This window comes from Schistocerca nitens, chromosome 1, assembly GCF_023898315.1.
Source record: "Schistocerca nitens isolate TAMUIC-IGC-003100 chromosome 1, iqSchNite1.1, whole genome shotgun sequence".
Classification (NCBI taxonomy): Eukaryota; Metazoa; Arthropoda; class Insecta; order Orthoptera; family Acrididae; genus Schistocerca; species Schistocerca nitens.
Window position 1 is genome coordinate 266,004,116 of NC_064614.1, and position 14,778 is coordinate 266,018,893.

The 14,778-nt window shown below is 41.7% G+C and overlaps 1 protein-coding gene across 1 annotated transcript in view; it reads right to left on the reverse strand.

The window, feature by feature from the left end:
- The window catches only part of LOC126235368 (probable E3 ubiquitin-protein ligase HECTD2), a 313,075-nt gene that overhangs the window by 59,054 nt on the left and 239,243 nt on the right, over positions 1-14,778 (reverse strand). Inside the window, exon 7 of the mRNA XM_049944094.1 lies at positions 14,234-14,382. Within this exon, the coding sequence (XP_049800051.1) occupies positions 14,234-14,382 (149 nt within the window). The remainder of the gene's footprint in view (positions 1-14,233; positions 14,383-14,778) is intronic.

A 14,778-nucleotide genomic window follows, 5' to 3' on the forward strand; every position in this document is an offset into this window, starting at 1 on the left:
TCATTTCTCTCCCTGGTTTCCGCTCTTGAGGAAGAATAGGCTGTCATTCCTCCACAGACGTACAGACATCTCATTGAAAGTCTCTCAAGCAGATTTCTAGCTGTCATCAAGACGAAGGGTGGAACACCCGTATCAATGTCCAGTAATAGGTGCCCGAATACTTTTTATAACATAGTCTATATGTGCATCTGTACTCTGCAAGCCCCTTTATGGTGTGTAGCGGAGGATGCTTCTTGTACCGCCATTCATATTCCAGTCGCTAACAGTGCACAGTTAGAACCACTCTTGGCTAGTCTCTGTGAGAGCCTCAATATCTCTACCTTTATGGTATTTTTCATTAAAAACACTGAGGAATACGCAATATACGGGGGCTGACTCTTCTAGGAACGTGCGTTCTCGGAACTTTAACAATAAACCGCACCGGTACAAAACATCTCTCTTGTAGAGTTTGATGAGCGTCTCAGTGACGCTTCCACTCCCACTAAACGAACCCGAGAGGGAAGGCGCTGCTCTTCTTTAGATCTTTTCTATTTTCTCTATCAATCTATTTTTTAAATTTTATTTTATATGTCACGTTCCTTAGGAACAAATTGAGGAGCAAGTCTCCATGGTTCACTGAATGAGTCAGTACATTAGATAGTAACAGATGAGTAATAGTAGATAAAAAGAAACGTACGTGAATCCTATGCAGACGACAAGCCACAAGTTTAAAGAAACATAATGAACTAAGTAATCCAGGAACTATATTAATTTTTTAATTTCTTCTGGAGTTCCTCGAAAGAATAGAAGGAGTGAATCGTGAGGAAAATCTGGAGTTTAGACTTGAATGTGCGTGGATTACTGCTAGGATTTTTGAATTCTTGTGCCAGCTTATCGAAAATAGATGCAGCAGAATGCTGCATGCCTTTCTGCACAAGAGTCAAAGAGGTGCGTTTCAAATTCAGATTGGAATTCCGTCTAGTATTAACTGAGTGAAAGCAGCTAACTCTTGGGAGTTCTTGGCAACAAACAATATTAAAGAAAATATGTATTGAGAGGCCAATGCCATAATTCTCAGACTACTGAACAGGTTCACCAACTTACACTACATATTGTTCGAACCGTTTATTTCTAAACCAAAAACACCATTTTTGAATCATAAGAGTTACCCCACAAAATAGTACCATACGACATATGCGAATGAAAATTATCAAAGTAGATTACCTTTCGTTTTGAACTACCACTTACAATCAGTTCCACATGAAAATGTACGCCATAATACCAAATGTAGCGTCCGCAGTGACACCTCTGGTGGTGGTCTCGAATCTGTTGTCAATGCGCTTTTGCACAGTGTAGAGATAAACAGTCTGCGAGTTGAATGTTTTGTTTTCTCGGTTGTAGTTTTGGCTATTTGCATTTATATGCAGCCAATTTAAACGCACTGAAAACATGTGCCATATTTAACAAAAATGCCTTCTGAGGTTCATTAAGAAGCTATTTGGTTCGAACGAGGCAAACTGGGCGCTTCAAGAGGATAATGATCCGAAACATCGCAGCCGACTCTGTACAGCATGGAAATAAGAGAATGGGTTGCCCACGATGGATTGGCCTGCAATGTCTGCAGATGCAAATCCGGTCGAAAATTTTTTGCCGTATTTTGAGATGAAGCTTAAAGGAAAGCCAATATATACTACGAAGCACCTGCCATATAAAATCAGGACGATATGGAGATAGTTACCGAGAGAATATGCAGAAAATCTCGTGAAAAGCATGCCAAGCTATAAATGATAAGGGAGGCGATTCGATTAACTATTAGGTAATTGTGCAATTAGTAATAACATGTATTTTCATGTAAACATATACACTACTGGCCATTAACATTGCTACACAACGAAGATGACGTGCTACAGACGCGAAATTTAACCGACAGGAAGAAGATGCTGTGATATGCAAATGATTAGCTCTTCAGAGCATTCACACAAGGTTGGCGCCGGTGGTGACACATACAACGTGCTGACATGAGGAAAGTTTCCAACCGATTTCTCATACACAAACAGCAGTTGACCGGCGTTGCCTGGTGAAACGTTGTTGCGATGCCTCGTGTAAGGAGGAGAAATGCGTACCATCACGTTTCCGACTTTGATAAAGGTCGGACTGTAGCCTATCGCGATTGCGGTTTATCGTATCGCGACTTTGCTGCTCGCGTTGGTCGAGATCCAATGTCTGTTAGCAGAATATGGAAACGGCGGGTTCAGGAGGGCAATACGGAACGCCGTGCTGGATCCCGACGGCCTTGTATCACTAGCAGTCGAGATGACAGGCATCTTATCCGCATGGCTGTAACGGATCGTGCAGCCACGTCTCGATCCCTGAGTCAACAGATGGGGACGTTTGCAAGACAACAACCATCTGCACGAACAGTTCGACGACGTTTGCAGCAGCATGGACTATCAGCTCGGAGACCATGTTTGCGGTTACCCTTGACGCTGCATCACAGACAGGAGCGCCTGCGACGATGTACTCAACGACGAACCTGGGTGCACGAATGGCAAAACGTCATTTTTTCGGATGAATCCAGATTCTGTTTACAGCATCATGCTGGTCGCATCCGTGTTTGGCGACATCGCAGTGAACGCACATTGGAAGCGTATATTCGTCATCGCCATACTGGCGTATCACCCGGCGTGATGGTATGCGGTGCCTTTGGGGTTACACGTCTCGGTTACCTCTTGTTCGCATTGACGGAACTTTGAACAGTGGGCGTTACATGTCAGATGTGTTACGACCCGTGGCTCTACCCTTCATTCGATCCCTGCGAAACCCTACATTCAGCAGGATAATGTACGACCGCATGTTGCAGGTCCTGTACGGGCCTTTCTGGATACAGAAAATGTTCGGCTGCTGCCTCGGCCAGCACATTCTCCAGATCTCTCACCAACTGAAAACGTCTGGTCAATGGTGGCCGAGCAACTGGCTCGTCACAATACGCCAGTCACTACTCTTGATGAACTGTGGTATCGTGTTGAAACTGCATGGGCAGCTGTACCTGTACACGCTATCCAAGCTCTGTTTGACTCAATGCCCATGCGTATCAAGGCCGTTATTACGGTCAGAGGTGGTTGTTCTGGTACTGATTTCTCAGGATCTATGCACCAAAATTGCGTGAAAATGTAATCACATGTCAGTTCTAGTATAATATATTTGTCCAATGAATACCCGTTAATCATCTGCATTTCTTCTTGGTGTAGCATATAACGAGGTACACTTTCTTGTGGAACTAACTGTTATGTCAGACACTGTTGTAAGGGTAAATAAAGCAGCATTTATATTCTGAACAAGATCCTGATCACGGGCTTTTCAGGACAGTTTACTATCTATCTGGCCGCCCAGGAAATTGAACTGTTCAGTATCACTAATCATATACCCATTATGTGTAATCAAAGTGTCAGTTTTTATTGCACTGTTTGTTAGAAACTGCAAAAAATGAGTCTTAATGTGATTTAACATCAATTTATTTTCTACAAGTCATGAACTTGTATTCTGAACTGCATTATTTGAAATCGTGTCAATACTGCACACAATATCCTTCACTTCCACGCTCGTGTCACCTGCAAACAGAAACATTTTAGAATCACCTGTAATACTAAAAGGCATATCGTTTATAAAAATAAGAAGTAGTAGCGGACCCAGCACCGACCCACGGGAGGCTTCATAAGTTATTGCAAAATATGTTGTCTACGTTAATGGCATGCCTAGAACGATTTTTCGATTTACAGACCGCTATTGTTGAATTTATGAAGGAAAAAGGAGTACAGGAACGCAAATTAGAACATCCAGAATGGATTAAAAACTTCACATATTAAGTGGATTTCACTGCTCGCTGCCCATAGTAAGACACGGCACGGTGAGAAACAACCTATTTCTGATTTGAAGAGGATGCATTTAAAAAGAAAACCGCGTTGTGAAAGTGAAAAATTCTGACAAACACAGCTTTGTTCCATAAGATCACTGGCGTTAAATAAAAGGCGAGATCTGGAGAAAAATTATAGTGACCTTGAAATAATTACAAGGATAGTGTTCTAAAAGTTTTGGGGACCATGCCAGTCTTATATCTGTTTTCGAGACAGTTTGACGTTTTAGATGAAAGCGACCCCATGCATGTGCAGATGTAACAGATTGATGATTAAAGAAATTTTCGTTTTAAAGACAAATCCTTCCACCTTAAAACTGTTCAGGAAGACCACATTGTTTTCTTCAGGGACAGTTTCTTCGTCTCCGTAATGAGTTTCAATCTGAACATGCGTGCGAAAGGATTTTGTTTTTCGATTACGAAACTAAATAAGTCATGATTACGACGGAATCTAATTTCGAAAATCTGTGAAATTGTCTGCGTCTGTCTATATGACTACAGCTTGTACCAGATAAAAATTATACTATGTTTTCAGCGTGCTAGAAATAAAGATGGTAAAGACGATAAATATAATGCTTTCCTCAAGACTTTTCTCGTGCTCTTTGAAAGTTGCTTTCCGTTAGAACGTTCAAAACAGGGTACTAGCACAAATAGGCAGCCTGGGTGGCTGACTAAAGGTGTAAGAATATCTTGTAGAACAAAGTGGCAATTATATCAAAACGTTTGAAACAGTCACAATCTAAATGCAGTAGCCCATTACAAACAGTATTGTAAGGTGCTTAAAAAAGTTATTAGGAAGGCAAAAAGTATGTGGTATGCAGATAGAATAGCTAAGTCTCAGGATAAAATTAAAACCATATGGTCAGTCGTAAAGGAAGTGGCTGGTCTGCAGAGACAGGTCGAGGATATAGAATCAGTGGGTAGTGGGAATGTCCGTGTTACTGATAGGTCGCATATATGTACAGTATTTAATAATCACTTTCTGAATATAGCAGGTGAACTAAATAGAAACCTAGTCCCAACAGGGAATCATATAGCGCTCTTAGAAAAAAGTGTTCCGAGACTGTTACCTGAAATGCTCCTCCATGATACTGACAAGAGGGAGATTGAGTTAATAATTAAATCACTAAAGACCAAGAACTCTTATGGATATGACGGGGTATCTAGCAGAATACTGAAGTATTGTTCCATGTATGTTAGCCCAGTACTTAGCCATATCTGTAACTTTTCCTTTAGGAGTGGTCGGTTTCCTGACCAATTAAAGTACTCGGTAGTGAAGCCACTTTATAAAAAGGGAGACAGGAATAATGTTGATAAATATAGACCTATTTCTATGCCATCGGTATTTGCTAAAGTTATCGAGAGAGTTGTATATACAAGGTTACTGCAGCATTTAAATTCACATAATTTGCTGTCAAATGTACAGTTTGGTTTTAGAAATGGCTTAACAACTGAAAATGCTATAGTCTCTTTTCTCTGTGAGGTTTTGGACGGATTAAATAAAAGGTTGCGAACGTTAGGTGTTTTCTTTGATTTAACGAAGGCTTTTGACTGTGTTGACCACAAAATATTACTGCAGAAGTTGGAACATTATGGAGTAAGGGGAGTAGCTTACAATTGGTTCGCCTCTTACTTTAAGAACAGAAAGCAGAAGGTAATTCTCCGCAATATTGAGAGTGGTAATGATGTTCAGTCCCAATGGGGCACTGTTAAATGGGGCGTTCCCCAAGGATCGGTGCTGGGGCCACTGCTGTTTCTTATTTATATAAATGATATGCCTTGTAGTATTACAGGTGATTCAAAATATTTCTGTTTGCTGATGACACCAGCTTGGTAGTGAAGGATCTTGTGTGTAATATTGAAACATTATCAAATAATGTAGTTCATGAAATAAGTTCGTGGCTTGTGGAAAATAATTTGATGCTAAATCACAGTAAACCCAGTTTTTACAGTTTCTAACTCACAATTCAACAAGAACTGATATTTTAATCAGACAGAATGGGCATGTTATAAGCGAGACGGAACAGTTCAAGTTCCTAGGCGTACGGATAGATAGTAAGCTGTTGTGGAAAGCCCATGTTCAGGATCTTGTTCAGAAACTAAATGCCGCTTTATTTACCATTAGAACAGTATCTGAAATAAGTGACATTTCAACACGAAAAGTAGTCTACTTCGCATATTTTCATACGCTTGTGTCATATGGTATTATTTTTTGGGGTAATTCTTCTGATTCAAAAAGGGTATTTTTGGCTCAAAAACGGGCTGTTCGAGCTATGTGTGGTGTAAGTTCGAAAACCTCTTGTCGACCCCTATTCAATAGTCTGGGAATTTTGACATTGCCCTCACAGTATATATTTTCTTTAATGTCATTTGTTGTTAGCAATATTAGCTCATTCCCAAGAGTTAGCAGCTTTCACTCAGTTAATACTAGGCAGAAATCAAATCTGCATGTGGAATGCACTTCCTTGACTCTTGTGCAGAAAGGAGTGCAGTATTCTGCTGCATCCATTTTCAATAAGCTACCACAAGAACTCAAAAACCTTAGCAGTAGCCCAAACACTTTTAAGTCTAAACTGAAGAGTTTCCTCATGGTTCACTCCTTCTATTCTGTCGAGGAGCTCCTGGAAGAGCTAAAAAATTAAGCAAATTCCAGTGATACATTCTTGATTTTCTTTATTTAAACTAACGACGTGTCAGCTGAATATGTTTCTTATATTTCATTTTATCTGTTTCTACAATCTACAACTGAATATGTTTCTTATATTTCATTTTATCTGTTTCTACAATCGTGTTATAATTTCATGTATTGACTCGTTCCATGACCATGGAGACTTCTCCTTAATGTGGTCCCACGGAACAATAAATAAATAAATAAACAAATAAATAAATAAATAAATAAAAGAAGTATGTACTAAAGAAAATTTTGTTTGTTTGTGATTTATGTTGTTGAGAAATATGAAACCAAGTTTTATGCAGTACCGGTGCATTGCCATTTAAATACGTAGCGTGTGGTTGGGGAAATGTACAGTCTGAGCGCTATGGCATGCGAGCCAAGCACGCCAAATTCTTGACCACCCATGGTCGAAAGTGACCCTTGACAGCTACAAAATATTACTCGCAGCTCTTACGGGGAAAAAAATTTGCATCGAATGGACTGCGTAATAAATACACCAAATTGTACCAATTGAGGTTACGAGTTCAGCATAGCATTAACTGAATCTGATTTTTATAATCAAGGATTGAACAAAAACTTTAAATCATACAAATGACAAACTAATGCTACCACACTCATAAACCCTGTATCGAAATGGAACTGAACTGCACAGTAAACATATACTAACCCAGTTTATCTGGAATTTAATTAGATCCAGAGTAACGATAATTTTGTTTAACACTACTCAAAGTGGTCAGAGCTCAAAGTACTCCATATTAACATGTATCATGACTTTAGCATGTCTTACCGTACACCTTTACCGTTTTCATAAATCTGCGTTGAGATGTGCAAGATATTTATGTACCAAATTAAATATGATATAGTTTGATTGAGATCGGTCAGCAGTTGAGTCACCCATAATTGAAATTTGGTAAGTGCTACATAACAGCCAGCCGGGGTGGCCGTGCGGTTCTAGGCGCTACAGTCTGGAACCGCGTGACCGCTACGGTCGCAGGTTCGAATCCTGCCTCGGGCATGGATGAGTGTGATGTCCTTAGGTTAGTTAGGTTTCAGTAGTTCTAAGTTCTAGGGGACTGATGACCTTAGAAGTTAAGTCCCATAGTGCTCAGAGTCATTTGAACCATTTGCTACATAAAAACCAAGAGCACCACCTAAAAGAGCAGAAATTTGCGCTCTGTTCTGTATGAATTTCGAAGCTTGTTGCAGAGGAAGAGCTTAATTTAATTTTCAATTATGCCTGGAGTGTTGCTGGTATGAGAGTACCAACTGGTGTCGATCAACTACAGGTTGTGATTCTTCAATTTCTCCAGGCGTATTTTGTGATGAAATAAATCTCGGGTGAACAGCCTGGTATGAGTGTGCATAGGACACAATATTTCGGCAATCGACCACGTTGCCATCATCAGGTGCGCTGATGTACATCAGCGCACCTGATGATCGCACCTGATGATTGCCGAAATATTGTCTCCTATGCGCACTCATACCAGGCTGTTCACCCGAGATTTATTTCGTCAACTACAAGTTCCTTTAAGCATCACTGTTGCAGAAATTTTGATCTGCTTATCAGTTCTTTCGCCTCTGTTTAGAGAGAAAGTATCACAATTTCCAACACATGTTGTTTCGAGGGAAAAAGAGCCATCACTCCGTTCTTGGTAAACTGGGATATTCAGATTTCTAGATGAAAGGTATTTGATCTGATAACACAGTTCGATTTTATGCAGAATGTCCGGAAGAACGTTATCTCTTTTAGCAACAGTGTATTCCGCATGAACACAACCGATAAACGACAAATTTAGAAAGAAACAAAGAAACGGGCCACGTAAATGGAGAAAAGTGCAGATAGTTCCATGCTATGAGAATGTTCTACAGATATTATACGGGTCGAACAAGAATATGACAATTTCTAGGTGCTGCAAAACTTACAGAGATGTAGAACGAGGAGAAAGTGTCGCGAGGAACATCAGAAGTGTACTAAAATACCAGGAGCGCCGGTCTGGGTGATTTTGATTGAGTACATATTAAGGAGGGAAGAGAGGTTACAATTTAATCCATCGTCAGCATGAAGGTCGTTAGGCAGGGAAATGGTAAAGGAGTACAGTAAAATATGCTGAAGTCAAGATACATGCATTGTAAGCTGATTTGGAGATAGATAGAGGAGTGTATCACTCATGGTCCCATTCGAGTAAACATCCGAGTATTCATCTAAAATGACTAGAGAAACTATCTGGCAAGCCATATAGAGCATTCTTGCAAACACGCAGCCAATTTTTTACTCACTGCATCACATCAAAGGGACATCAGTAGAGCCCGGATTTCCATGCACTATCTAATCGCAAAAAATACATGCATGCAGTATCATATCACTAAACATCCACAACGAAGCAGCAAAACAATACAAATAAGTGGTATCAAAATTCCATTCTATATTTCTTTCTACCATTGCTCTAAAACACTGCACAACGGTTAATTTCTCTAATTTTTTTACTGAAGCGTGTGTGTTTATGTGCCCGCATCTCGTGGTCGTGTGGTAGCGTTCTCGCTTCCCACGCCCGGGTTCCCGGGTTCGATTCCCGGCGGGGTCGGGGAATTTCTCTGCCTCGTGATGGCTGGGTGTTGTGTGCTGTCCTTAGGTTAGTTAGGTTTAAGTAGTTCTAAGTTCTAGGGGACTAATGACCACAGCAGTTGAGTCCCATAGTGCTCAGAGCCATTTGAACCATTTTTTTGTGTTTATGTGATAGATTATTTTTTGTGCACATAAAATGACCTTTATACATCACAAGAAGTAACAAGAGCATACTTATGTGGTACGTGAAGAAATGTCGGACAACGTCTGATCAAGCTGGAAGTATTTTGCATGTTTGCCAAGGTCTTCATAAATTCAGAATCAAGATCTGATCTGATAACTTTGCTCAGCTTATCTTTAACTGCAACACCTACTTCTCGATAGGATTTTTCAACCTTTTGTCAAAGATTACAACAGTGGTAGACCTATGACTTCAAACTTCGTTATTGCTGCAGGCAAATGCGCAAAATTTAATTGGATGTAAATCAGGTTTTGTTTCAAATCTATTTTCTTGAATGCCACTTGCGCGTCTTTAAAGCAAGCTGCATAAGTAGCTTCAGAAGTGTCTACGACATAACACGGAACAAAAGTCATTTAGGGGACAAAACTTAATGATTTTCAATATAATGCAGCTAACACGTATTCAATAAATTTGCTGTAATTTACCGTCTCTTACCTACATAACTGAAACTATTACAGTAAAAGATGTCTGCATTTATCCAAGCAGGTACCACCTCAAAATAGGTTGTGGTGGCAAAGCCAAATCTGGCAATATGTCTAAGTGCGGCAACACGGGCAAGTGCCTTCTGGAATACCTTTAATAGTGAAAACTGTCACCATATGATTTAATTAAGGCTGTCAGAATCATCAAATCTGTGTATTTTATGCATCTATTTATCTTCTTTGTAGAGGATATGAGCGTATTCGTATTGTTATACTGTCATCAACAAACGTATTGCATCAGCCCGATATCTAGTGCAGGTGAGTTGCTATTGTGACTGTTCCTGTACAGATTGGAAATCAGTCCTGACGTTGTTCGTAAATCTTAACATAGTTACCACCTGCGCTACCTTACACTCTAATGGATTGCAGCATTTCAGCTGAAAGTAAAGCACCATTAGGAACGCATTGGAGAGGTTTGTGGAACAGGAGAGTGAAATTCATCATGCCGTGAAGAACAGTCTCGACCAGTGATTGGGTACATATCATCAGGCTACACGCAGAAGGCTTGTCAACCAAGGACGTTGCTCGACGTTTGCACCGGAGTCAAGTTATGTTGGTGGACATGGAATCGGCTCCTATCGACGGGTAGCGTTGAGGACTTACAACGCAGAGGCCGTCCACGTTCGGCAGGTGCACGGGATCATCGATATCTACGACTTTCGTGTCAAACGAAAAGAGTGCTCCAGAATAGAATTGGGTGCTCGAAGAGGCTACAGGACGTCATGTATCGCATCAGATTGTTTGGAGACGACCATAGCTGATACTAAGTCGAACAACACAACACAGTAGAATCCGCTACAGGTGGGCAAGAAATCATTCAGAATGGACGCCCGAGGAGTGGCGTCGAATGCTGTTCACGGACAAACCTCTGATGTGTTTGTACCCTGACAACGGCAGACAATGTGTTTGGAGACAACCTTGTAACATCGAATGCCTCCAGCGCTGTGTCCCACAACTGCAACAAGGTGGTGATGGAGTGATGTTCTGGGGTGGCATCACATGAGGCCACAGTAGCACGTCTCGTTGTTGTTGAGGGCAACCTCACTGCTCTACGGTGCAGGGACGAGATTCTGCAGCCAATAGCGGGAATGTATCTCAAACATTTTGGTGACAATTTCATCTTCATGGATGATAAGCCGCATGCTCATCGTTCTAGTTCCCATGAACACGTTGATTCAGAATTTTTGGATGACCAGAGTTGAGTGGCCTGCATGCTCCCTGGACATTAACCCAAATGAACATGTGTGGGATCGATTGAAAAAAGTTGTTTTTGGACTTCTACAACGACCATGTACTCTACACGACTTACACAGAATCTTAATATTTTCAGCATGTCGCGATCCTGTCAGCAACTGTGTAAATATTGATTTTAAATTAACAACAGCCTCAGTTGCAATGTTTACCTGGATTTACCTAGGTTTCAGTTGGGATAACCCAACCTTCTTCAGAATAAAAGGAACTACGATTTGTCTATAATGGACAACGTCGAAAACTAAAAACTATAATATAGTAATACATCGTCATATTGCAATAACTTATCTGGGAAACAGACTCGGCCCCACTTCGCGACCGCAGTACGCCAGCAACGGATGTTGTACTGGAACTGGCAATAGCCACGAGAGCGCATGCGCGATAGTGTGTCATGCGTACTTGTTAACACTGGTACCAACATGTACTCCTAAACTAAATTTTTTTATGGATAACCAGATGCGGCTAAAGAAATTGACGTATACGTTATCCTGTAAGGAACAAAGATATGGCAGCAATGCGTTTACTGAAACTTCCTGGCAGATTAAAACTGTGTGCCCGACCGAGACTCGAACTCGGGACCTTTGCCTTTCGCTGGCAAGTGCTCTACCATCTGAGCTACCGAAGTACGACTCACGCCCGGTACTCACAGCTTTACTTCTGCCAGTATCTCGTCTCCTACCTTCCAAACTTTACAGAAGCTCTCCTGCGAACCTTGCAGAACTAGCACTCCTGAAAGAAAGGATACTGCGGAGACACGGCTTAGCCACAGCCTGGGGGATGTTTCCAGAATGAGATTTTCACTCTGCAGCGGAGTGTGCGCTGATATGAAACTTCCTGGCAGATTAAAACTGTGTGCCGGACCGAGACTCGAACTCGGGACCATTGCCTTTCGCGGACAAGTGCTGTGAGGACGGGACGTGAGTCGTGCTTGGGTAGCTCAGTTGGTAGAGCACTTGCCCGCGAAAGGCAATTGTCCCGAGTTCGAGTCTCGGTCCGGCACACAGTTTTAATCTGCCAGGAAGTTTCATATCAGCGCACACTCCGCTGCAGAGTGAAAATCTCATTCTGGAAACATCCCCCAGGCTGTGGCTAAGCCGTGTCTCCGCAGTATCCTTTCTTTCAGGAGTGCTAGTTCTGCAAGGTTCGCAGGAGAGCTTCTGTAAATTTTGGAAGGTAGGAGTCGAGATACTGGCAGAAGTAAAGCTGTGAGTACCGGGCGTGAGTCGTGCTTCGGTAGCTTAGATGGTAGAGCACTTGCCCGCGAAAGGCAAAGGTCCCGAGTTCGAGTCTCGGTCGGGCACACAGTTTTAATCTGCCAGGAAGTTTCATATCAGCGCACACTCCGCTGCAGAGTGAAAATCTCATTCTGAATGCGTTTACTGTTTTAAGCCAACCCAGCATATTCGGGCTAATCATCGAACTTTACCGCATGAGGATAACTACGGGTTTGAAATACCAGATAATCCCAGCTATTGAGCAAACGGGAGTGCTAAAAACATGTTGGCAAGGGTATAATGATTACTCCATAAAATTATGGCGGATGGAATAACGGTTGAAAACCTTCAAAAAAGTTTTTGTTCCGCAGCTGCAGCTGGTCGTTAAGAAGGTTATTTTTATCATATAGTAAGTGTTTAAAAAATTGAATTTCTTCCAAAATATCCAACCGCGTACCTTTCACTTCGCAATGCAAGAGCTGAGTATTACCCGGAGGGTTGGGTGAGTGAGCCGTTTGCACTAAGTGTTCATCGAATGTCGAACCACGCGTGCCATTTCCAATTTTAGTAGGGATACGTTCCTTATATCTTGCTAGTAGGGCTCTTCCTGTTTGGCCGATGTAAAATTTCTGGCAACTGCCACATGTAATCTTGTAAACTCCGGATAATGACAATTTATCTTTAGGCTTTTTAAAAGTGTGCATCAGGTTCTTCTGCAGACTATTATTAGTAGAAAAAATTGTCTAGAATCCCTGGTTCTTTAGAAGACGCCCTATTTTATATGAAACTTTACCTATGAATGGAAAAGGTGAGACGGCTGTATAACAAGAAAGTAAATAATAATAGAACTACGACAAGTTCCACGTTAGGTACCATGCCGGAAGTTGCAACTGAGGCTGTTGTTAATTTCAAATTAAAACTACACAGAATCGCAGTTGGAGAGTACAACAGTTTGTACGAGGGTTTGATGATCTCATCGAAGATATCGTTCGGCGGAATCAAGCTTGCATCCGAGCAAGGGGACGTTCCACTCAGTACTGACGTTCCTCAGGAGTGCTGTGAGAACCCCCCCCCCCCCTCACCCCACCCCTCCCCCACGTCTCACATAGGAAACAGACGGTTTTTTAGTTACATAAATGATGTTTGTTTTTTTGATCTGGTGATTTGATGACATTGCAAATGAATACATACGGAAGCATCAGAACCAGTTTTTGTTTTCCGTACTATGAATTACGAAATAAATGAGTGACGCAAAACTTTTGTTGGTGTGTGTAAAAGAATGGTTCAAATGGCTCTGAGCACTATGGGACTTAACTTCTGAGGTCATCGGTCTCCTAGAACTTAGAACTACTTAAACCTAACTAAACTAAGGACATCACACACATCCATGCCCGAGACAGGATTCGAACCTGCGACCGGAGCGGTCTCGCGGTTCCAGACTGTAGCGCCTAGAATCGCTCGGCCACATCTGGTGATTTGTTCACATTGCAAATGAATACATACGGAAGCACCAGAACCAGTTTTTGTTTTCTGTAACATGAATTTCGAAATAAATGGGCGACGCAAAACTTCTGTTGGTGAGCGTATTTTTGACGCACTGCTGTCATGCAAGTTATTGTAATATGACTAGTGAATCCAGAAAATTATAAGACACGAATTATAAATGTCTAAATTGGTACTATTTTGTCTAAAGAATTTCAACTTATATATTTACTCCCCAAATGACCAAAATATGCATCCTGCATTCGCACGGAAATCTGGGCTCCAGACACTTATTGTGTACACCAGAACTATTTGACCATAGTATTCTCGAGGTCAAATATCGCCCTGATTAGCAACGGTGTACCAGCTAGCGTTAGGGTGTCCTCTTCAGTGGACAGTTCACTGCACGCCTGGGAGAGTGAGTGTCGGGTACTCACTGATCAGCGCGAGCGCGCGCGTGGCGGTGGGGATCCACCAGCGGCTCTTGCTGAGCGGGGGCAGCGACTTGTCAGCCGGCGGGAACTGCCGGATGGTGATGAACTGCAGGATGTGGCGCACCATCAGCCGCAGCTTCTCCACCTCCAACCTGCAAACACGCAGTGGCACGTAGCAGTACATATACATATACCCCCAAATAAACGATTAAATCCGTGGAACAATAAAATACAGGGTGATTCAAAAAGAATACCACAACTTTAGGAATTTAAAACTCTGCAACGACAAAAGGCAGAGCTAAGCACTATCTGTCGGCGAATTAAGGGAGCTATAAAGTTTCATTTAGTTGTACATTTGTTCGCTTGAGGCGCTGTTGACTAGGCGTCAGCGTCAGTTGATGCTAAGATGGCGACCGCTCAACAGAAAGCTTTTTGTGTTATTGAGTACGGCAGAAGTGAATCGACGACAGTTGTTCAGCGTGCATTTCGAACGAAGTATGGTGTTAAACCTCCTGATAGGTGGTGTATTAAACGTTGGTATAAACAGT